Source organism: Pararge aegeria, chromosome 4 (genome assembly GCF_905163445.1).
Source record: "Pararge aegeria chromosome 4, ilParAegt1.1, whole genome shotgun sequence".
Taxonomy (NCBI): Eukaryota; Metazoa; Arthropoda; class Insecta; order Lepidoptera; family Nymphalidae; genus Pararge; species Pararge aegeria.
In genome coordinates, this window is record NC_053183.1 from 503,468 (window position 1) to 529,714 (window position 26,247).

Below are 26,247 nucleotides of genomic sequence, written 5' to 3' on the forward strand. Positions count from 1 at the left end.
ACGCATTAGAATCGGTCAAAAAGGATATTTTTTGCAGTTTTTGCAACATTTCTCATTAATAATAGTAGCTATGGGTCGCAGCGTGATGTTATGTACTATAATTGCCAAAAAAAATCGAAACAGCATTTTCTGAGATTAGCGCGTTCAATTTAAAAGCTTTATAATATTTCAATTATTCCAATCCAAAAAACCACGTCCAACTAAAACTGAGTTGCGCAAATATTAAAAGACAAATGCGGAAAAAGCTAATTGTGTGTGTGTTATTATTGTAAAAAATAAGCCTATGAGCTATTCCGGACTATATTGTAGGTATCTCTACCAAATTATAGCCAAATCGGTTCATTCGTTGTGGTGTTAAAGTGTAACAGACATTCATACATCATACATCCATCCATCCATACATCTACAAACTTTGGCATTTATAATATTAGTAGGATGGTATGGATGGACATGCATTCGATCGCTGTCCCAAATGCCTTGCGACTGGCTGTATCTGTGAAGAGTTGTCCTTTATCTCTGACAATATTTATCAGATCTTAAAAAAAAAATATACAATTTATGTTTTATAGTAAAAAAAAAGTACGCTCAAATAAAAAAAGAGTTATTAAAATCGGTTCAAATTTAACGGAGCTGTGAAGTAAAATTGATAAAAATTTCATCCCATTTCCTGGAGGAAACGTATTGTTTATCGGGATAAAAAGAATCCTACATGTTGACCCGGAATATAAGCTATCACTATACCAAATTGTATTTGAATCCGTTTAGTTGTTTTCACGTTATGCCCGGACACGCGGACAGACATACATACAGACAAAAATTAAATAAAAATCTGTTTGTACTCAGTATGGATTAAAAAGTATCCCCCAATCAAAATTTTCAAAATATATTAAATGTACAGAAATCTTTTAGTTACAGTTTTATTGACATAGTAGTAAAATAGATAAAAAATGTCATCCCATTTTCCGGAGGAAACTTAGTGTTTATCGGAATTAGTAGAAAGTATCCTATATGTTGACCCGGGATATGACCTACCACTATACCAAATTTTATTTAAATCCGTTTAGTAGTTTTCACTTGATGCCCGGACAGACAGAAACTAAATAAAAATCTGTTTTGAACTCAGTATCGATTATAAAGCATCCCTCGGTCAAAATTTTCAAAATATATTTAATGTACAGAAATTCTCCAGTTACAGTTTTATTATAAGTATAGATTATATTTATCCCAGGTATTACGGTTTCTTGGAAACCACTCGTTCACTATTCTTTCAACTGTGGTTTGATATAAATAACACTGCGATTTCTTTCTGGATTTCATTCCGTAACGTATACTACAGTTAATGGAAAAACAACAAGCCAATATCTTTTTCCTAAAATGAATAAGAATATATTATTTTGTTCCTTGAAGTTAACTATTTCTATTCTATCAATTTTAGCCTATTTATATTATTTCTTTTAAATAAGGCGTCGTTAATATATTATTAATTATGAATAAGATATACTAGATATAGTTTTAATTATATTCTAGTGAATGTTATATGTATAAAACATGAGTGCTAACTCGCCACCAACTGATTAACCAGTTTGGCTAGATTTTTTTTAGTTACATTTGTGCATCTTTGGATAAAAAAAACAAGTTAAGCGATCTAACCATGCATAGTTACTAAATGCAATTTAAAAGAACCCTTGGGTACCTATTAGCAGCTGCTTTTTCAGGATAACTATTATATAATGCTATGTTCATCTCCAGAGTGCAATCTATATGGGTAGGCTAGATTTCATCAAGATTGCTTTAACGATTGAGCCGAATATAGATAATAAGCAAACGAACAAAAAGACTATATCTATTAGCATGGACTTGCCAAACTATAAAAATTAAAGAATCTTCAATACGTGTCTATCATCAATCATTGCATACTTTAAAAAAATAAATAATATTTATTCAAATTTGAAGACTTTATTGCCAAGGGCAATACGTGTATGTTTTGTTTAATTAATTTTCATTAAAAGAGTCATTGTTTTAGTGCTCATGGAACCGCTATATTATTTATAAATCTTTGGGAGAATAATTTCTAAATTTTGTATGATTTGGGACAGGAGCATCTGCTCGTGTATGACCTGCACCAAATGTATAACTTATCCGACGATTAAAATATTCGCGTCCATTTAAAACGTATAATTTGTCAGTGATGGTGGTAAACTCACATGAAAAATAATAAATGATGACAGAGGCCACCGGGGTCGCCATGATATGTGCACGTCGCCATGATATGATGGTCGAATGTTACGGTAATTTTATAAAGTTAGTAAATAATTAAACATTTGATAACTATAAACTCATATTGGTCAGATATTTTATTTAATTAAGAAGGATTTTTACATAAACGATTTTAACAAAAATATATAATTATTATTCAATTAATAAATGGTGTGACGCTCATTCCTCGGAGGCTGGGAAGGTCACTTGTGTGAGATGCAACTTGTGTCGATACCCTAGCTGCATCACACCTCCAGGCCACCTCGTCAATGTTGGGTGCGGCTGCTACCAGTGCCGAGCAGGCCAAGAAGGCGTAAATATGAAAACCTGAATAGCAGTTTCTTTTTTGTGCCTTTTGGAGTAGACTTTGGAACCGTGGAGTCCGGAGGCACGAGCTCTTTTTAAAGAATTATCAAAAAGGGCTATCGAGTCTACCGGCGATCCTAGAGCGGGCAGTTACCATGGCCAAAGAATGAGTTTGGCCATCCAAAGAGGCAATGCTGCCAGCCAGCGTCTTAGGAACTGTGTCATTCATTATAATTATCTCATTAAAAAATTATGCTGATGTAGCTTCATTTAGCGCTACAGTCTCTGTTATGTCCGAGCCAATAAACATCTATAGAGGACTGAGGGCAGTGGGAGGGAGCCCTGTGGAGATTGACAACTACGCGCGAGGGGGACCAAATATTTAATCAACGGCTAACGGCTGTTTAATTGACTTCTTAACGCCTCACTTATCGCAAGTTATTCCAATTCAAAGCCTTCGTTTTCTACAAAAATACCCCGGAGAGTTCGAGTTCAGAGACCTTCACAAGTTTTATTAGTTCTTCGAATCAAGTTTTGATATCACGTTCGGGTAACTACTTTATGTCAATCAAATGGTTATTTACGTGTTCGTTTACGAGTATCTCTATTAGTTGTTTTTAAAAGTATTAAGTCAACAACCACCCCTCGTTGGAGCAGCATGCGGGTCTAAACTCTATGTCCCACACACGTAATTATAATCATATCAACCCATTCCCGGCCCACTACAGGCACGGGTTTCCTCCCACAATGAGAATGGGTTAAGGCCGTAGTACACTACGCTGGCCCAGTGTGGATTGGTGGACGTAAACATATTCTATCATAAAACAGAAAGAATGAAAGAAAGAAAATACATTTATTCATGTTAAGTGCTACAAACAGTACATCTTATAATAATATAGTAACAATTTCTGTGTGTAACACCACGCAGATATGGTGTACAGCTCAGCATTTGCCATGCATTTTTGGTACATGCATGCCGCTGATTTTAAGCTGAGCCCGAATGACATAACGGCAATATAGGTACACTTATTTCACTCAGGTGAAAACTTACCGCGATAAACGTTTGCCGCAAATAAACAATAAAATAAAACAAGATCACATCGCACCAGCGAACTTCCTTCGATCTCTCCGCTCTCTACATAGGTCCGCGGACCGACCGGCCCTTTGTGCTCTCCCAGCAGGCGAGTCCGCCGTGACGATCGTTTCTCACGTTGACGGAGCTGTCAGTCGGCACTGAACTTGTCAGTACTATCTTCGCGGGACGCTGGAGCTGGCACTTAATCATCTACGCACTCACAGTGACAGCTGTGCAGTGGTGAAAAGATAAACGCTATCTACACTTCATCTGAACTATGAAGCTAAAGATTTTGATTTATGTTTGAACGGGGCACGGGGAAATCCGTCACAAGCAATATTGCAAGCGACGGATATCACGCGTATGTCCAAATAGGTTCAAATATATCGCAGAAAATCTCGTAAATACAAGTACACTCGCTAAACTCTCGTACGAGTATCTTGCTATTCCGTTTACATTTTATAAATGTAGTAAATGTCACTGATACAAGCCACTAGTGCAAGCGACATGCTTACCACCGCCTATAACTTAGTTATGCCATGTCTCTTTGCAAATGAACCATGGCGATCGGTCACTGCGAAGGATTCCACTCGTTTAGGCGGCAGTTTTGATGGCCGATTGGCGCAGTGGGAAGCGACACTGCTTTCTGAGTCAACTTTGTATGATCGATTCCCACAACTGGGCTAAATGGCGATGTGTGTATTGTCGTAGTATATTGATTAATTTATTAAATGTTATTATTTTTTAATTATTTACTTAATAAATAAATAAGTTTTGGAACCGACGGTTGGTCACTGCGATCTGCGTGAATTCGGTCGCAGCGATGCGCTGGATTGCCTGTGTACGAGTATGTGGCAATTAAAAGCTCGATGTGAAGTATTATACATATATATATAAGTAATATTAGTCGCTATGTGGCGAAAGTCCACTTTTACACTTACAACACAAACTTACAAAAAATTACATCACCAAGCTTAAATTCTGTATTATATTACAGTTAGATAATTATTTTGAATTTAACCGATTGTAACCGTAGGGCACAGCTGCTATAATATAATAGGTAAATCCATACTAATTATATAAATACGACAGTGTGTGTGTTGTTTGTCCTTTCTTAACGCCCGATCTAAGAAACCAATCGACTTGATTTTCGGCATAAACTTAGTTAAAAGGATGGAGTGTATCAAGGGCTACTTTTGATCTTGGGAAAATATCGAACTGTCAAGGGTGGTTACACTAACAACACAAAACAAACAACATTCGTATTTTTACAGCAAATATATATATATATTAGTGTTTTTACCTACACGTGGAGGAATTATCAATTTTATAAATTTAAAATGCATATAAAAAAATTTGAAACCATATACAGTCGCCATAAGACTGATGTAAAAGGCATATACTAATTTCGGCATCGACGGTAGGAGAGCCGTAATTGGTTAAAGCGCCCATGCCGCGATTTCCAGCGAATCGCAGGTTCAAATCCTGTCGTTTCCTAAATTTTTTATATGCATTTTAAATTTATAAAATATCGTCCTTCCTTCACGTTCTAACATAAACCAATTGCTAAATCAGAACCGATAGCAGGGTCGGGCGTAGCTACTAGTACATATTTTGCATTGCATAAACCAATTCGGCATAGTTAAGTACAAGGTTTTTGTTAAAAAGTAACGATGGAAAAAACTTATGCGATTGTTACGAAGTTTTGGAGTTGAGCCGAGTGGCATTGGAACTGGCCACTAGACTGAGCAAAGCTAACAAGCAGACTTAAGGAGCTTTTGTTGATCAGCGATCGATCGTTGTTTTATTAATTCTTGACATCTATCAATAACAATGGAACAATAATTATCACTGTATTAAAAACAACGATACTATTTATTCTATTTATTATTATTCTATTAGCGAAATTGTCTTTTAGCTCGCTTGTCGCGTAGAAAACGATAGGGGTATGGTTACCATACTCCCTTAATTATAGTGGAATAAAAAAAATTACATCGGTCTTGCGGCTGCCCTGTGGCTTCACCCGCTTAATTTTGGGAGGCAGCGTACTGCTACATAGTCGACACCAATAGTCATATTGAGATTTTTTTCACAAACGTTTTTTTATATTAAGTAATTTTTTTTCAATTAAAAGTATACTATATTAATTCTAATACCTGCAAGAAAATGTATACAAAGTTTCATGAAGATTTTCGTGTTAAAGCGTAACAAACAAACTTACATTAACATTTATAATATTAGTAGGGATAGGGATAGGGATTCCACTCCGTGCGCTAGGGCTACGCAGTGCTACGAGAGTCTACGCAGCTCTACGGAACTTTGCGACACGGACGGAACGGAATAAGAGTTGAGTTTTTTTATGCATTACAATTATCACGAACATACAATTAGTAATTTTATATCTTTGACGCAAAAAGGTGGGGTGTTATAAGTTTAATGTATGGAAATGTGTCTATTGTGGAATGACCCTCAAATAATATAAATTTGCATGACTTAATGAATATAATTTCACAGAAATACAAATGCAATAGAGAATTTGATTTTGATGCATAAAAATTTGAAATAATCTAAAATGAACCCCGACATCAGCTAGAATTGTTATTGTTGCGACAAGTTTATTGATCCATATCTTGGAAAAACCATCGAGGTAACAAAACACTAAATTCCGAATAAAGCGGACCTGTACATGTAACTAAGAGAATCATGATTAACATATAATCAGTGCAAATACGCAATTGGGGAAAAGTACTTATGGGGGATGGTGACGACTTTCCTTACTTTGCTGCGAGTAAAGAGTAGTCTTTCCTTTCCTTTGTAAATAAGACCCTTTACAAACCCTTTTTAACATGAAACAGACACATTAATGATCTTCTTTACACAAATAGTCCTATCAAAGATTCCTTTAAGTCTCTATCTATCTATCTACTTCCCTACTAATATTATAAATGTGAATGTAAGTTTGTTTGTTACACTTTCACGCAAAAACTACTTAACTGATCCTCATTAAACTTTGTACACATATTTTTGGAAGTGTTAGAAGTAATATAGGATACTTTTTATCCCGACATTAAGCTCGGTTCCTTTTGGAGAGGGGATAAAAGTGTTTGACGACTTTACACCATAACTCCGACGAATTATAACCGATTTAAATAAATATTTTTGTACTACAAAGGTTATAATATGTGTTTAATTTTGCCAAAACTTTGAGCAGGTCTGATGAATGTAGAAAGGAGTTCTGTCCTCTATCTCCAATAGAGGACAGAACTCCTCAGCGAACAGCAGTAAACCCCTCATTTAAGGCTTAGCGATACTGAATACTTGAATGCCAATTGAATGCCACATGAAAAAACAAAATCAAACGCAGACGAAGTCGCAGGCAACAGCTAGTCGTTAATAATTCTTAACTAAACACAATACACATGGAACGAATAAATAATATAAGGGAGTTTTACTTCTTTTGTGTCTACAGGCTCGGTTACACGCAGCTTTTTTTTGATGAGCTGTTTAAGGAGGGGAGGGGGTCGAGTCAAATCTCATCTAATCTTACGTTGGAAAGAGCGGGATCTCGGCAAATATCACGCAATTTTTTTTTCCTGATTGAAACAAAAAAAAATTATACTGCTTTGGTCCATTGGTCTTTTTCAAATCGCACGCGAGATTGGGGGATGGGGGAGGGGGTTGAATAAAATCTCACGACATCTACCAGGGGGGAGGGAGGTACAGAAAATTTTAATAAAACACCTCACGTCATTTATCGACGCCCCCTTTTAACGATTATGATTTTACTTCTTAAGACATTTCTTGATATAAAACAGCAGAATATTACATGAATTACCACTATATTCCTGAAGCCTGTACCTATTCATTAATTTCTAGGCACAAAGTAAGCAGCCTGCTTATTACATTTGACGAGGCTCCGGGCGCTCTATGCCAGTTTACTCGCACTTAATGAGGCTCTTAAGATTTTATAAGGATGCCGTACTCGCGATTCCACGCCCAACCTAATAACATTTGAAATAATTATCTCTCTATCATCATCACTCTTGGTTCTCTGTTATTCGGATTTCTTATGTTAAAAAAGCTTTTAAATAGATTTGTTTAAATAGGCTAGGTAAAGGCAACACTTTCAACGATTTCAAGAGCGGTATACAGCTGTGTAGCATATAGTAGGTAGCGCTGCAATTAGTTTCTATAGTTTTTTCTAGCAGCAGACGAAGTTGCGCGGGTCATCTAGTTATTTATAAAAATGAGAATATTCTCAGACTTATAATACTGATGCATACTCGTGATATTACAACATTGCGGTCCACTCGGAACAGCGCAAATGGTTCGGTCATTGGTTAGCAGAGGCTTATGATAATTCCAGTCAAAGATATTATTGGGTGCGTTTGTTTAACAATCAGAAACCTAGATAATAGGAGACCTAGATAATGCCTTGATAGATAATATAATAACGAAACTTGCGTAAAGAGAATATTTTAGATGATACAAAAGTGGTATCTCCTATTAGAAATGGAATACGCGCCTACATTTGTTGCTTAATTTATCTAGACTACAGAGGTAGCACGCTGCCCCCTAATGTATCTGGTGTAAGCGGTAAGCTGCAATTAATCACTCTAACAGACAATGTATCACGCGGTGGCAATAGTGCGCCTCGCCCTCACACGAGGTCGGTACTCCGCACACATCGTGGACCGCACACCGACACTCCCAAATTAATTACCCCCTTCATATTTACATTCACTCTTCCTCGAGGTTCTGCGTCAATTTTATTATCTAGAATCCTTTTAAGCATTTCGAGCAGAGAGATGTGACAGGAGAGGTATGTGTAACTACTAATAACAACACTCGTTTTCCATAGTGAATAACAAATCTGGTTGGCGGATGAGAAATGCAGACTCAACTGTGATGCTTTTCTAAAACGTGTTCATCTTAATTTTCATCGAGTAGAAAGTTATAAACTTTCTGCGATTGTACTACTGTATACTAAATTTCATGAAAATCGTTAGAGCCGATTCCGAGATTCCAATTATATGTATACAAGAATTGCTCGTTTAAAGATAACAACATGGCAGATTGTAAACTCAAACATCAACTACCTGAACTGAACAACTATCTGAACTTATATCCCACGGTTAATTAACTACAAAGAGATAACTTCTTCGATCTTCCCTTCACATTTCGGTCTGTATCACTCTGTACCTCTATTTTTCCCGCCATTTTACATGACCTTTCTTTTTGATCTGGGTTCCTGTAATATTGAATTTCTACTCCAAATTAAACCGACCACAGACTATGCATAACTTTGACCAGTCTGAACGAAGATACTTTTTTATCTTTAACCAAATGTACATACAAAGGCAGATTTGCTAACATGTATGATTAAGAATTAACAGCACTCAGCAAATTGTGTAGGCTATTAAAAATACGCCATAAGTCAAAATCGGATATGTGTAGACATACATACAATACAGCATAGTTTTCAGTACTATTCTCTGATCTACGCTAATAGACCAAGGTCATCTTAATTTATGTATTTTGTATTGATTAATTATAAAAGACACCGTTGTATTAGCAAACTTTGTTAAAATAAATTATAGATTTTAAAGGAGGTTCATTTCTAGCACATTTGATCGGCAGCTTAGAAATTCGGAATAAAAGCAATTTGTTAAACGCGCGAACAAAAAAGCATCTTCGATATTTAGGTTAAAAGGTTTTTCCTCGCGGGAGTTTTAACATTAATTGCCTAGTTTTATAGAAAACTCCATTCATTCATACATCAAGCAGAAAATATTAACGCTTAGTTAATAAATTATCGTCAGATAAAATAATCCTTTCTGAGAACTACCTACCTAAGTATATAAATATATTAACAACTTTGAATAAAACTAGTGCTCACGCAGAGGTCAAAATTCAACTATAATTAATTTAAATAATAAGTTTGTACATTATTAAAGCTCTATTGCCAAAGACTATACTTCAATTATACAGAATTCGCCAAGGCACTGCCAATGGCACTGGTAATTTGCCTATTTTTTCATACAAACTATAATACATAAATTATTGGTGGTGAGTATGTTAAATAACATGGTTGTGTGTGTAATGTATTTTTTATTGCTGTAACATATTTATTATGCATAATTAAAAAAATATAGTTTTCTCCTTCTCTATATAAACTGAGTGGAAAACTGTGTGGGAAATTACATATTCCTCCGTTCGCGCAATATTCGTAACAGAACTATTCTGAATGATTAAATTGTTACCCTCGAACTTGGCATATTATGCTTTAAATTCATATGTTTTCAATCTCAGAATAATATTTTTCATAATTCTGAGTGCTAATTATTGGAAAAGAAGTTGTCTGACACGTATTTTCATAAAATGTGACAATAATTGCTTCAAAGTTTCAAACATTTGGGTGTTTGATATCACCCCAGTAATTGATAAATATGATAACCTACTTCTGTTGTGTGATAGTGGTAAATATGAATTACACAGAGATAGTGATCTGGTAACACGAATTTAGTATATTATTTTGTTAATACCTCAATTAAAACATATTATCTATGCATCTGAGTATTTACAATGTGTAGTTTGCAACAAAGGGACAGTAAATTTCTTGCATAAAAGGTTGAAGAAGAAGCAGGCACTTGGTGCGTATACTACTGTTAACATTGCACAGAGAACGAGTCTCATAGTAATCATTTTTTAAAGAGCCAATTAGCAGCACCTGTATTCACTACTATTTATTTGTAAATTTGCATACACGGTCTATTTTGCCTTCATATTTTTTTCTTTTGAATAGGTGGTAGATTGATTAAAGATATTATAATTAACTAGCTGTTGCCCGCGACTTCGTCTGCGTTTGATTTTGTTTATTGATGTGGCATTCAATTTAGTTGTAGTTCTAAAAAAATTTAAAGTATTCAGTATCGCTAAGCCTTAAATGAAGGGTTTGCTGCTGTCCGCTGAGGAGTTCTGTCCTCTATCTCCAACCACATTCAGATCTACAGAAAGTTTGGACAAAATTAATCACATATTATAACCTCTATAGTACCAAAATAATTATTTAAATCGGTTATAATTTGTCGGAGTTCTGGTGGAAAATCGTCAAAAACTTTAATCCTCTCTTCCAAAGGAACCGAGCTTAATGTCGGGATAAAAAGTATTCTATATTACTTCTAACACTTCCAAAAATATGTGTACAAAGTTTCATGAGGATAGGTTAAGTAGTTTTAGCGTGAAAGCGTAACAAACAAACTTACATTGACATTTATAATATTAGTAGGGATAGGGATAGGGATTATTTGAAGCGGTGATAGCGCATCGGGTAGGAGCTCGACTTCACTTTGGGGAGGCCGAGTTCGAATATCACCTGCTTCAACGGTGAAGGAAAACATCGTGACGAAATCTGCATGCCTGAGAGTTCAACAAAATGTTCTCTAAGATGTGTGGAGTCCACCAATCCGCACTCGTCCAGCGCGATGGCGAAGGCCTTGACTCCTTCTCATGGTGGGGAGGAGACCCGTGCTCTGTAGTGGGCCTGTAATGGGTAGATGATGAAGATGATGATAATAATAAAATTAAAAAAAAAAAAATCTTTTTATTTCAGGTCGGGGACCCATACACAAAATTTAACACAAAATAAATATAAGACAGATTTAAAAAAAAAAAAAAAAAGAAAAAAAAAAAAAAAAAAAAACAATACCAGCAGGCTTCTACCATGCGATTATCGGGATCTCAATACTAACCTACGTACGAACATTTGTAACAGATCAACAAATTTTTAGCACTTTTTTGGCTGTAAACGAAGCCCGGATTTTCGGTTAGTAGTTTGTAAACTTAATTATATACATGCTCTGCTCAAAATGCTGCTTTTCTTAAGAGGTTTTGGCCCCTTCATAAACTTACCTGGACACCCACTAGAGGGCCAGGTCCGTGGCAGGAGTTTTCACATAAATTCCCCTTTGTAGCTGCCCCTTCTGTTGTGGTCAGCGGGTTTATTTATAGCGACCGCGACTTGCGACAGGTGTGCCAATTAAAACATGCCTTCACTTGAATTTTGTGCTCATTTCCTAAACAACGTAGACGTCTGATGTTCGTACTATGCTTTTGCTTTTTTTTGCTCTGCCAGACTCTTCTGCTTTTGCCTGTCGGGCACCAGCCGTAGCCGAAGCTCTCCTCTAGGCTAGCGGCATCCTAGAAAAAAAGTTCTTCAAGAGGTAGACCAGATGTAAAAGAAAAATCAAAGAAAACCATTTACAATAACTAATAACTGAAATTTTTGGTACAATTAAAGAATAGTTTATATATTATTTTGAAGTTATACTTCTTCAGCGACGTTAGGAAAAAAACATGGGAGTGAAATTATACGATGTAACGAAATGCGCCGGCACAGGGTTACACGATTTTATCAGGATGTAGGTAGTTACGAAACGGGGCGAGAGAACTTCGTCCGCCAGCTTACTTTTAAATTTAAACGTGACTAGCGGACCCCCGCGACCAGCGTTTGAGTCAATCGAGAAGCTAGAATATATCTAATGCTAACATCACAATCATCTTGGGTAGCTATGTACCCACTATTATTTCACGTGGTATTTTAGTTGATACATACATCCATCCTCACAATCTTTCGCATATATAATATTAGCAGGATGGTACGCATACATTCGATCGCTGTCCCATACGCGTTGCGGGTGACAGTTATTTGTGAAGAGTTATAATCTTTATCTCCGACAATATTTATCAGATCTTTATTAAAATAACACCGTACATGTTTGATAGTATACACTCTCAAATAAAAAAAGAATTATTAAAATCGGTGCAAATTTAACAGAGATATTAAGTAAAATTGATAAGAGTTTTCATTCCATTTCCCAGAGGTAACTTATTGTTTATCGGGATAAAAAGTAGCCTATATGTTGACCCGGAATATCGACTACCACTATACTAAGTTTTATTTAAATCCGTTCAGTAGTTTTTCACGTGATGCCCGGACAGACAGACAGACAAAAATTAAATAAAAATCTGTTTTGGACTCAGTATCAATTATAAAGCATCCCCCGGTCAAAATTTTCAAAATAAATTAAATGTACAGAAATCTTTCAGTTACAGTTTTATTATAAGTATAGATTGTAATAATACAATATTTGAACATACACACGTAATCATGACATAAAAGTTTGATTTATATATATTTATATAATACATTAGGCAGCTTTGGATATGAAAAACTTAAAAGTTCGTGCGTGTTCGTGTGTGTTCATAGTGGAGATCATATTTTAATAGTGGAGAATTTTTCACCAATTCGAGGTAGCACTGCAAACAAATTCTCAAACTTTTTATTATTATCAAATAATGAAGCCCTTCATTTAAATCTCTTTAGTACGTAAATTAAACATAAATTGGGGAAAGTATGTGTCATGATAATTTTTCTATAGCACGCAAATTGTCCGACGATGATTAATTTTTCGTCGATGAAAACATGATAACGGCACATAAAAGCTATCGGCAAAATAGCCATCAATCTTTATGAATTCCTAATAGCCCACCGCGTTATCACCCCTTCAGTGGGCCGAGTAGGTATGCCATCGTGAAGGCTATTAGGGACAACTGCAGCCAATATTGCTGATGCGGACTACACCAGTCTTACCTGTATAATGAGCAACTGCTGAGTTTCTTGCTGGCTCAATGGAATCAACATTCCAAACCGGAGGTAGAGTCACAACCAACAGACTGACTTGAAATTTAAAAAGAGCTTAAGGTGTTCCTATTTGTAATCCAACCTTGAAGTACTCGCAGACATGCAGGTTTTTTCACGATGTTTTCCGTCACCTTTGAAGCAAGTGATATTTTGATTACTTAAAACCCACATAACTTAGAATAGTTAGGGGTGGTGGGATTAGAACTCGGCCCCCCGAAAGTAAAGTCGAGCTCCCCAATGCGCTATCACCGCTTCTTCAAGATTGTATAGTAGGGGATAAATTTGGAGTTTGTATGGAAAAAACACGCGGATGAAATCGCGTTCAACCACTTCAATCAATGTCTCACAGTCTATAGCAACATTTATCCTTACGTGAAAGCTTATAGATGACCAAATTATTATTCCCGAACTCTGAGCATTATATCGTAAAGCTACCGAGTTGATTGCAGAACACTTATTTACGAAGAGCTTTTTAAATCTGTTTTCTTACGAAGACTTCTTTTAACAACTATGTTTGTTCCCAATGAAATTTAAAATTTATAAAATAAATTTCGAGTAGCTGTGCAGGCTTCTACGATGGAGCGTAGCTCTAGCACTTGGAAACTTGTTTTATTGGAATAGTAGAAAGGAATATAAAGGGCTTTCGCGGAATACTAATGAGCTGCAACAAAGAATGCTTTTAGCAATAAATAAATTGTTATACGCCTGATTAGGTACCTTCATAGATTCCGCCGAGTATTAGTTGCAATAAAGAAAACTCTGTGCTTTCAATTTATCTATAATTACCAAGCTCAGTCATTTTAAAATTATATGACTGCTTTCAAATTTCGTTTTATACGAAACAATTCGAATGTCCCTTAATTTATGATAAGAAGTTTCATATTTCTCTAGATAGAAACTAGAAACTACCCTGAGGCAGAGAAAACCAATAATAAAATGTTATCGATAGTACAATACTTAGGTACGTAATATCATATATCTGTTTTGATTTGTTTCTTGAAAGAATACAATAAAAATAAAAGAATAAAAGTTACACTTCTTTGGTTCAAACTAAAAATCTTTTCAAAAATAGTATCTTACGCCTTATTATCTATATTATAATCAAATAAATCACCGGAATGAGCCCGAAGACTTTGACAATTGAAAGTGTACACTGTCAAATCTTATAGCTACTAACTTCAGAGTGCCTGTTTTATGTGACGGTGTGCGCGCGCGTCGTAAAAAGTGAGCTGGCGGACGATGTATTACCCTCTCACTCGGTTTCGCAACTACCTTCATCCTGTTAAAATCGTGTAACCATGTGCACGCGCATTGTATAACATCGTATAATTTCACTCCCATAATTTTTTCCTAACGCCGCTAAATATGTATAACTTTAAAAATATAGTTAGTAAAAACTTATCAGCGCCAAGATATTGAATATGCATAAAATTCTCCAAAATTCCAATTAGCTCATGTCTCATGAAATATATACCTAAAATGTAGAAGTAACAAGTTTCCTTTTTGAAGCAAACTTGCAGCGCTTATACTTTGATAGTTTCTGAATAAAGTGGGAATTTGAAAAAATCCTTGTTCGATCCACTCGAACGTGACGCCTGTGAGATGCGAGTGTTACAGGTCACAAAGAACGGTCGGAAAATTGGTTCTCGAGGTAATTTGAAAGAGTTTATTGATTGTTAGTGCCGCCCACGCGAGCTCGTTATCTGAAGCAGCAAAATAACGCGCCTCAGATACCGCAGCCTCCCGTAATACATTCGCTTTATCACGCCCTTCGTTTGCGCCCGACGAGTTTCGGGAATGGAGCATCTTTATTGTGCTCTGAAACACTTATCCGTCAGTAATATTATTTGATTCATTATTACATGCTCTGCACCCAATTTGAGATTATTAGACTATTATGATACTTATAATTTGAATTTTCTCATATCGATCTCATATTAATTAATTATTTGCTTAAAACATAAGTCATATGACAGACAGAATCCGTTGGGCTGGTCTATTTTATCAACTTTCACTGCATCATGTCATAAGTATAGTATATTATTACTGGTGTTAATGACAGATTTTGTTGCGTGTTGGTGTGCAATGGAGTCGTGCATTTTATAAAAAGGATTTCATTTTTATAGAAAGAGAGTCATTGCAAGATAAAAAAGGGTTAAAATAATAACACTGATATATACTACTTATGCTCGGACAAACAAATAAACAGGCAAATCAATATTATAAGTATAATGGTTAATAAATAGTAATTACTTATATCCTGATACCAAACATTTTATTTAATGATTGACTGTCGCAAAATTGCTAAGGACGCAGATAATCGGCCACAGCGTAGTCAGCGCGTCGCAGCGCCGCGCGCAGGCTGCGGCGGAGACGCGCCCGCTGTCCGTGTCGCGGATGGTCGCGTCGATGAGGTCGGCGTACGGGTACAGCGCCGTGAACACGCTGGTGGCGGCCGCGGGCGGCGCGGCGCCGGCCTGCGCGCACTGCGTGGGCCCCATGGACGTGACGCCGATCTGCAACACGCGATAGGGCTCAACCGGGCGCTCCGGCGTGGGTAGAGTACGGCAAGCGCCACGCACCAGTGCCCCGCGGTACATCACGGGCCCACCCGAGTCACCGGAGCACACGCCGCGCAGCTCGTCGGCCGCACCACAAACGCAGTGCCGCCACGAAGCACGCTCGCAGGCCGTCAGCCGCAACCGCACCGCGCGAAGCTCCTCGCCCAGCACCGAGCGCTCCGTGCGCCCGAAGCCCAGCACCTGCGGACACCGCACACTACGGAAAGGGAACTGGCCGGCTACAGGAGAAGTGCTCTCTGAGATGCGGGTTTTTAATATATCTCTCACGTTCTTTTCCTCATTTCAGACGAATAATATACATAAGAAAAAATACACAAGCTAAAGAAACAGAAGTGCGTGCGTGCCACAACAAATCTCGACTTAATATTATATATGTGACTATGGGTTTGTCGGTATATTACACAGTAACGTACAAAAAGTATAAAACCTTAAATACTTAACCGATTATCATAGAATTTTGGACATACAAACAATTGCGTGAAGATACGAATATGGTGATTATTATAGACAGAGGAAATAACTCCACAGCGAACAGCAGCAAACCTCTCATTCAAGGCTTAAAGATACCTATTATATGCAAACATGCCAGATACTCATTCATCTGGGATCTTAATTTGAAACTGGCCAATTTGTAATACTCGCGCACTGAGGGAAGATTGAACACATCAAACAGATCTCCCGTGAACTTGAACTGCAGAATATTCTGGACACTACCTCAACTTCCTCGTCGTACAAGGTCTCGGGCCGGAAGACCCGCAGGTTGAACGGCGCCCCCGGCAGGCGCATGGCGTTACGCGTGCGAACCAGCCCCACGTCGTGGCGCAGCGCAGTGACGTCCGGGCCCCAGCCGTCGTCCCGTTGTTCAACCGCGTAACTGCGGCATCAGAAGCAACCTGATCATTTCTCCAGTGTTTACAACACGTCTGCTTCAGGTAACTCAAATGTTTCGGCCTTTTCTAATAAGATATCTGATAATATACAGAATTCTGTTGGTGTCTTGGATAACTTAATTTTCTCAGTAGAAGATGTCAAAAAAATGCTCTTAAATATTGATATAAATAAAGGGGCCGGAGCTGATCAAGTTCCTCCTATTTTTATCAAAAACTGTGCTAAGATTCTTGCGATTCCCCTTACTATCATATTTAACAGATCGCTATTTGAGGGGATTTTCCCTAAGATATGGAAAGTCGGTCTTATAGTACCTGTCTTTAAAGATGGAGATAGAAGGGATATCACAAAGTATCGGCCAATTTCTAAGCTGCCTATATTTTCTAAAATTTTTGAGTCACTTGTTTGCCCTCACATTAACTGGCACATGAAGTCTATTTTAACTACAAGACAGCATGGCTTCTATAAACATAGATCTACATCATCGAATCTTGTTACTTATATTGATAATATATCATGTCATGTTGATAGAAATATACAAGTAGATGGACTATATACAGACTTCTCAAAAGCGTTCGACCTAGTCGAACACGAACTTCTTATTAACAAGCTTAAATATTATGGTTTTATCGGAAATATTCTTAACTGGTTTGATTCTTACCTAAGAGATAGACATACGACAGTAGTTTTGGGAGGCTTTGAATCCTCTGTTTCTTATATAGCTCGCTCAGGAGTGCCCCAGGGATCCATCCTGGGTCCGGTGCTTTTTAATATATTCATCAATGACATAATACATTGTTTTAACTCTGAAGTTTTGCTTTACGCTGATGACTTGAAAGCGTTTAGAGTGATCAACTCTTTTAATGACTCCTACTTATTGCAGGATGATCTAAATTGTTTAACTCAGTGGTGCATCGCTAACAAAATGGATCTAAATCATAAAAAATGCTATAGTGTTTCGTTTCATAGAAAAGTTCATCCTTTTCAATTCGTGTACAGTATAAATGGCCATGATGTTCAAAATGTAAATTGTGTTAGAGATTTAGGGATCACCATCGACCATAAACACAGTTTCATTCCTCATATTGATAATATATGTAAAAGAGCATCAAAAATCACTGGGTTCATTAAGCGTAGCTCCAAAGACTTTCGGAATTCGAACACCAAAATATTGTTATTTAACGCTCTTTCAAGGAGTCTCCTTGAGTATGGTTCAGTTGCTTGGAATCCTCATTATAATGTTCACTCTATGAGAATTGAACGAATCCAAAAGCGCTTCCTGCATTATGTAAGTTTTGGTGATAAGTTATGTAATATTAATTCTAGCTACTTTTCCAGACTGCGGCACTATAAGTTATTAACTCTATCTGATCGTAGAAAACTATTGGACCTTTGTTTTTTATATAGACTTTTTAATAATGCCCTAGATGCGTCTGATCTACTTTACAAAGTTTCTGTCAGAATCCCAAGGCCGTTCAGTCGTGTAAAAAATTATATGCCTTTTAAAGCTGCCGTCTCGAAAACAAATCTGGGGGTCTCAGCGCCTATTAATAGGTTGTTAACTTTGTATAACAGCATTAATAAAGTGCTTGACATAGACATAATAGGGGATAGTCTTCCTATATTTAAAAAAAAACTAAAGGACCACTTCCTATCGCAATACGGTGGTACTGTTTAAACTTAGTTATTATTATTATTATTTTTTTTCCTTTACTCTTTTTTGTGTTAGTTTAGCTAGCTTATGTCTCTCTTAATCGTTTTTTCTCCTTCTAACTAAGAGTATAGTTTTTATTTGCAAGTTGTGGCAGTCTTTAAGTGGGTCTACAATATTACATTTATATGTTATTTAATTTTTTGTTTAGTTTTTAAGAGTTGTTGTTGTAACCTGTTGATTGTCCCTTAAATAAATAAATAAATAAATAAATAAACCTGTATGCTCACTTACTCACTGAAGCCATACACTGCTAAAATTACTGGATGCCACTGCAAACTTGATCGTCTCTGGCCAGCTTTAGGAATAAGAACACACTATGGCTCCCACTTTTTTCGTTTCTCTTTCGTTTTTTTACATTACAAAAATCTAAAATAGATAGAATTATAACTGTCCTATAAATATAAATACGTAACGAACTGCGGATGTCGGTACAGCAGCTGTATCGCGGTGACGCCGCCCGCACCAGCCGTGCTGCCGTACTGCACGGAGGCCAGGCGCGCCGACACGCAGTGCGCCGCCGTCAGCGCCCAGTGCGCGCGCAGCACGCAGCCCGAGCAGCGCACGGTGCCGCGCGCGTCGCGGAGCGCCACCGCCACGTGCGCGCCCGCTGCGCCCGCCGCGACCGCCGCGCCGCCGAACACGCGCCGCGCCGCACCTGCATCGCCCATGCTGCGGAAGAATGCGTACCGCGCGCCGGCCGCCGCGCTGCTGCTATGCTTCGAAGCCATTGCGACTACACACATTTTTAAAACGACTGCGATTGCATTTATCCATAGTTTTTGCATTATTATCACAGATTTTGTACTAATAATAATAATCTTCGACCTACACAAAAATCTGTCGTTAAATCTTATGTAAACAATGACACAGAAATGACACGGCATTTCATTATTTCCAAAGAGTAGATAACTTTAGTATTTTGCCAAGTAAATAAATAAGATTTTATAGATGGGGCACAAATGTAACGACCCGTGCATTGTTGCAGATGCGCGCGTGCGGCTAGCATGCGGGCGCGGCGCCATGAACGCGTCGGCGCTACAGTGCGCCAGCGACGCGGACGTGCCGGAAGCCGACAAGCTGTTCCGCTTCGTAGTGCACGGCGTGCTGCTCAACGGCATAGGCGCCGCAGGGCTGCTGGGAAACGCGCTGGCCGTGCTTGTGCTGTCACGGCCGCAGATGCGCTCGTCCATCAACTGCCTGCTGGTGGGGCTGGCGGCGTGCGACACGGCGCTCATCCTCACGTCCGTACTTCTGTTCGGCCTGTCCGCGCTGTTCCCGTACGCGGGCGCCCTGCGCTACTACTACCACCACGTGTGCCCGCGCCTTACGCCCGTGGCCTACCCGCTGGCCAACGTGGCGCAGACCATGTCGGTGTACCTCACGCTCATCGTGACGCTGGAGCGCTGGGTGGCTGTGTGCCACCCCTTCCGTGCCAAGGCGCTGTGCACGTCGGCGCGCGCGCGTTGGTACGTGCTGGGAACGGCCGCCTTCGCCTTCGCCTACAACGCGCCCAAGTTCTTCGAGGCCGAGGTGGTGGCCATTGGCGACCCGGCCGGCGAGGTCATATACTGCGTGCGCGCCAACGTACGCTTCCGCACCGACACATACGTGGCCGTATACATCCACTGGATGTACTTAGTGGTCATGTACATCGTGCCCTTCGGCGCGCTCGCGGCGCTCAACGCGGCCATCGTGCGCCAGGTGCGGCGCGCACAGGCCGAGCGCGCGCGCCTGTCACGCGTACAACGGCGCGAGCTTGGCCTAGCCACCATGCTGCTGGTGGTGGTGCTGGTGTTCTTCCTGTGCAACCTGCTGCCGCTCGTCACCAACGCCTTCGAGGTGTTCCTGGGCGACCAGTTCGAAAACCTGGACCCGCTGGTCAAGACCAGCAACCTGCTGGTGACCATCAACAGCAGCGTCAACTTCGTCATCTACGTCATATTCGGCGAGAAGTTCAAGCGCGTGTTCCTGAAGATGTTCTGCGCCGGGCGCGTGCGGCCGCGCGGCGCGCGCGACTCGCCTGAAAACACGCGCGACGACTCTTTCGCATCGTGCGGAGAGCGCATGTCGCTGCGCCTGGCGCGCAACGGCACGCTGCGGCGTTCGGAGGCGCGCCAGGCGCGACTGTCGCGGCCGCGCCGCGCCGCGTCGCCCGCGCCCACCGTGTACTACCCCGCTCCCGCGCCCTCCACGGACGTGTCGCTGGCGTCGTCGGACGCGCCCGCGGTGCGCTGGAACGGCAACTCGAGGCTGCACTTCTGACGCAGGGACTCGTCGGCGTAGACGCGTCGTTCTCTTTGCTAACATGTCTCGAGGGAGCCGCTTCCCCCGCGAATGGACTATTAGTGCTTTAAGTGCTAGGAAATACCCGACTGTGAAATAAGTAGAAGTGAAAGAATTAATGTGAAAACTAAAAGACATTAGCCTTTCCCTAGATAACGTAAACGCGTACCTCATGTAAATGTTTCCATTTATTATAAAAATATTTCCGAACTTCAAGTTCAAATGAGCCACTTAACTCGGGTTTTGCGCGGACAAATCGCCCGTTAAAGGAATCAATCACTGAGCAGTGATAACAAATTCGTTCGTGTACATTTATTCTGATGTCTAACCCTTGGTCTATATACCTGACAAAATATCTTTAAATCCTTTCTACTACATTTGAAATCCTACTACTGTAACTAGGGAGGTGTGTAGCCAAGTTCCCGGTGATACCACGTTACTTGTTTCTCAATATGTGTAATTGTATTATGTATATAAATGTTGGTTATATTGTAAATAGTCGATTATGACTGTGACCGCGGACCACAACCTGGCCGGGTGCGACAAGACAGTCGTCGCCAAGACGCGACGATCTCGCTATGACGCCGACATAACCGGCAAATCGAGAGTGCTGTAAAGGGTTGATAGATAACAGGAAGGATGAAATGAAATGTGTTAGTGACCATTTCTCGCAACATTATACCATGAAATGAGTAGTATTCCTTTGTACGTACAACTTCCATGCTGTCTCACTTCTCCTGCCATCCCAGCTCGATCTAAGACTAGCAGGACACCCAGCTAATCAATATGTGCAATCCTAAATTTAAAAAAAATACGTTGAAGTTTGTTTTGCGCAAAGAATAGATTGATACACACAATGTGTGAAAAATATCACTAATGTATGAAATGTAAACAGCTTCTTAATAAAAAATTGAAAAGAGTGTTCACTGAATTTATGATAAAAATTATATTAATTGTTTACATTAAACACTGTTCTGAAATTAAATTAAAATACGTATTAAATTTTCTGACGGCTTGCTTCGATTTTCTCGAATATGGCTTTGCACTGTTCATCCGCTTTGTCGGGCGTCGCGACAGGCTTGTGGCCCGCGGTGATGGCGATTGTGAAAATGGCCGTGCTCGGGACGCGAGATGTATCTGTGAGCGACATTCATGTATAACATGATGTAAACTGAATAAATAAACCATTTCAATGTGTCACGTCGTCCACTAACAATTGTGTTTTATTTTGTGTTGTCCCCCCTTCCTAACTTTAGGTATCCTTTGCATTGAAGAGAAACAATGTTATTTATTCTGTGATCAAAAATCACTGTTTTTTTAAGTTTCGTTACATTAAATAGGAGCAAGATATAACTTAGAGAGTAGAGAAAAGAGCAATACATACTATATCGGACATAAATCGCACACGCCCGCTTTATAAGGCTCAATTCCAATAAGAGTTTGAATAAAAAGTTTTACTTCTATTACTGTACGCCAAATTTTATATAGCAATTATCTCACGCATGGCAGAATGCTCATCGGGCCAGTAGCTACATATTCGTAATATATTACAGTAATCCCGCGGTGAAGGCTCTCTCCGCCAGAGTGGGCTGTGGGGCCGTCGCCGGACGAGGGATAATGAGCTCAGCCGGGAACAAATCGCTTCATCAATAATTGGGCATTACTTGTTCTTACGCGGCCGGCTGCCCGCGACACGTGGCTCTGCAGGCTTTGTGCGAGCATGTTATTTGCGTTAAGTGTTCATTAAACCTTTTGAACCAACTTCAAAAATGGAGTACGTTGAAATAGGGATTGGAGGTTACAAGTGTTGGAATGCCGGTGATTCGTTAGGTACCCTGGGGTGTCACAGGGAGTAGGTACTCGTAGTAAAAGATGTTAATGATGCTCCGTGTTTCACAAGCAGAAACGCGCCGAGTACTGTAGTATCGCGCGCAGGCGAACTATAACAAGTACTAAAATCAACACAAGCATTAAAATCCTCTATACTAATTTTATCAAGACCTATACAAATCAATACTAAATCATTACCACGGAAAGCAGTTTGAAAAGAACACCAATATCCTAGATTTGTCAATTCATTGCTTTTGAGATTATAAAAACCGAATCGGCACCAATATAATTAAAGCCTTCAAGGCGAAGCCGGATCGTTTAGCTAGTACAGTAACACGCTAGCCGTATTGGATTATACCAAAAATATGGTGCGACAACCTCCTCCCATTAATCACTTCTTGCTGATTATTTATTGGGTATTCGCTGGAGACTTGTTAATTATAATAACTCATCTTTAATCGACGCGGGAATCTTAATTTACGAGAGTTTATATATACATTTCAATCCGGAACGGTTCGTGGCAAACAGCCTACTGCTTATACCCGGGTATCTAAATTTATACTAAAGAGCTAAAGAGATTGTTTGGTTGAACGCGCTAATCTTAGGAAGTACTAGTTCTAAGAAATCTCTTTGTTTTAGATAGTCCATTTAGCGAGGGAGGCTATAAAACACAACACGACGGAACGCATCAATGAAAAATGTTGCAAAAACGGGAAAATATATTCCTTTTGAGAGTTAAAGATACAAAAAAACTATGTGTGAGTGAAATGTTTTCCTTTAATAGATCTAAAAAAGTCCGTGCCTGATTGACACACATGCGGACAAACTCGCGGGAGACCACTGGTATGGTAACTCACTGATTCGGTTCATCAAATTCAAATTCAAAATTTCTTTATTCATGTAGGCCTATCAAAGGCACTTATGAAGCGTTCATGCATGTATATTTACATAATTGTAAGTGCCCTGGTCATCTCACAGTAAATTATTAAGCTTAAGTTAGAGCAATTCACACCCAAGCTTTTTCATCGTTTTACGCTCTTCGGCTCGGTTCTTTTATGATTATGAAATATACTTACCTGCTCATCAATAACCTATCCACGGCTAGACAAAAGACTCTCCTAAAGGGATGGTCTGTCTATAGTCCCCACGCTGGACAAACGGGTTGGTGATCGCAGTATATTAGAAACTACAAACTACTTTCTTATACCTCATCATCATCATCATTGACCTGATGTCAACCAATTAACGCCCTCTGCTGGACAAAGGTTTTTTCTAGGGAGTTCGAAATACCAAGGACTTTCTGTCGGATCACGCGGCCGCCTGCGACCACCGCCATGGTAGCTACGATGCCACAAATTCACACACATACATACACGGACACGGCAATGTTATAACACCCGTCGTTTTTGCGTCGGGGGTTAAAGCCTAATCTATTGAAAGTGCTCTCATATATTTGATCTGGCAGATTGCGACTTCATTGTCCCTCGCTCATAAGTAGACCCTTCGTCTGGCGCACAAAACGGCGATAGCGAATGGCTGTAATATGTTACATTCGCCTTGACAGATGACTAACGTCACTGGCAGGAGGGGGCTCTGCTTTACAAACTGACTTGCAAAGTGTCTCTTTGGTATCACTTCGTCGATTCGATTGCCGGGTTAGGACAAAAAAATGTGTGTCAGCTCCGACGCACGACTGGAGTTTATTCCTTAAGTACGATTGTCGAAACATACACGAAAAGAGTTTATTTGGCTGAATAAAGATTAATACCATATGTAAGGGTTGGAAATCCTGTGCAGTTTATTCACACACGGCGGAAGTGTAACTTCTTAAAAGTAGCCTACGGGAGATTGAGGTGGATGTAGAGTATCAGAACTATTAGCATAAGTTTCCATGGTAACAAGAATAGGAAAAAAATGTATAATGTTTTCTATCTCACTCTGTCCCATGTATTTATGTGTTTGTTTCTTTACCTAGATAATATTCGGTTTCCTTGGTAATTTAAATAAGTTAATTAAACGAAAGCGACGTTGCATGTTTGCGCATCACAGTTGCCGGGCATGCAACGTCGCAAAGCGAAAACGTAACGAGGTCATTCATCAGTAGATTTTACTCCTTACATTTTTCTCATACCGGGCGTCTTATATATGAAAATCGATTCTTAAGGAGTAAACTCCAAAAATTTAAACGGATTTTTTTCGAGTAGGTGTATTAAGACATCGGTCCCGTCATCCCGCATTTGAACACAAAGAGAGCTGTGCCCGGCCGTGGAATTAATACACTGACGATGTTACAATGATGAATAAGTTATACAAATCTATTGTCCCAAACTGTATATTCGATACACAGATTTTTTGAAGATTAAAATTACTAAATCATAAAAATAACAAAAATATTAATCATAAATAAGCTAAATCCAAATACTTATTAATGACTGAAGTACCTAATTAGAAAGGATATTTTGGTTAAAAAAAAGTATAAAAGAAAACCCGCGACTTGTTCTGAATTCTGTGCCAGCCGCTCTGTCCGCGTTACTCTGTTTTTAAAGCATCCCATAGGACCAGTTTACTTTCCCGAGCTTTTAATTATATATCTATCTGTAGGTTGCATGCTTTATCCTATATCTCTTGAAACATTTTTATTATGCGGACACACCAGTACTTTTTCTTGTTTGGCACAGAGCTTGCATCCTGGAATTCCACGGAATTAAAAATCAGAATATAATTCAATATGTTACAGAAAATTGGTATAAGAAGAAAAGTGGTGGATGTTAGTTCTGCATGCTGCTCTGATTACAGTGTTGATGATGAATTTGATGGAGACATCTCAGTCTCGCGTATCAAGCTTGTTCATACATGGTCTGCAAGACTATTTGAAAAGTAATTCGATGGGGTATTTAATATAACAGTAGGTATTGTTATTGTTGAAAAAGCGTTCTCTTCATTATTTTCTTAATAGCTGTTGCCCGCGACTTCATCTGCGTTTGATTTTTTTTTTTTTAATTCCATTTAGTTGTAGTTTAAAAAAAATTAAAGTATTCGTCCGCCGAGGAGTTCTGTCCTCCATTTCCAACCACAGTTTGGGTAATATTGAACACATATTATAACCTCTATAGTACAAAAAAAATTATTTAAATCGGTTATAATTTGTCGGAGTTATGGTGTAAAATCGTCAAACACTCGTCTTGTGCAAACCCCTCATTTAAGGCTTAGCGAGACTGAATACTTTATTTTTTTTTTAGATCTACAGCTAAATTTAATGCCACATTTACGCAACGCAAGGCAACAGCTAGTCGGTTATAATTTGTCGGAGTTATGGTGTAAAATCGTCAAACACTTTCATCCCCTTTCCCAAAGGAACCGAGCTTAATGTCGGGATAAAAAATATTCTATATTACTTCTAACACTTCCAAAAATATGTGTACAAAGTTTCATGAGGATCGGTTAAGTAGTTTTTGCGTGAAAGCGTAACAAACAAACTTACATTGACATTTATAATATTAGTAGGGAAGTAGGGATAGGGATAGGGATAGGGAAGTAGGGAAGTAGGGATAGGGATAGGGATATTAACATCATTATAATTCCAATAATAGTAAGTAAACAAATATTGTTC

General features: G+C 39.0%; 2 protein-coding genes across 2 annotated transcripts in view; one reads left to right on the forward strand and one right to left on the reverse strand.

The window, feature by feature from the left end:
• Positions 1-22,020, forward strand: part of LOC120637766 (FMRFamide receptor) — a 137,462-nt gene extending 115,442 nt beyond the window's left edge. Inside the window, exon 3 of the mRNA XM_039909776.1 lies at positions 19,510-22,020. Coding sequence (XP_039765710.1) covers positions 19,545-20,786 — 1,242 coding nt within the window. The 5' untranslated portion in view covers positions 19,510-19,544 and the 3' untranslated portion in view covers positions 20,787-22,020. The remainder of the gene's footprint in view (positions 1-19,509) is intronic.
• Positions 15,620-19,252, reverse strand: LOC120623454 (chymotrypsin-1-like). The gene is made up of 4 exons (XM_039889488.1): positions 18,942-19,252; positions 16,637-16,796; positions 15,923-16,102; positions 15,620-15,856 (listed from the first exon to the last, which is right to left on the reverse strand). Exons 1-4 carry the CDS (start codon positions 19,250-19,252, stop codon positions 15,620-15,622), a joined length of 888 nt encoding a protein of 295 aa, XP_039745422.1.
• Positions 22,021-26,247: the final 4,227 nt, after the last annotated feature.

Bases quoted from the DNA above. Each gene is read 5' to 3' on its own strand.
- LOC120623454 (XM_039889488.1), bottom strand. From the start codon at position 19,252: ATGGCTTCGAAGCATAGCAGCAGCGCGGCGGCCGGCGCGCGGTACGCA. The intron at 16,797-18,941 runs GTTCGTTACGTA...CTGATGCCGCAG, and splicing joins CTGCTGTACCGACATCCGCA to TTACGCGGTTGAACAACGGG. The intron at 16,103-16,636 runs GTAGTGTCCAGA...CGGTGTCCGCAG, and splicing joins TGTACGACGAGGAAGTTGAG to GTGCTGGGCTTCGGGCGCAC.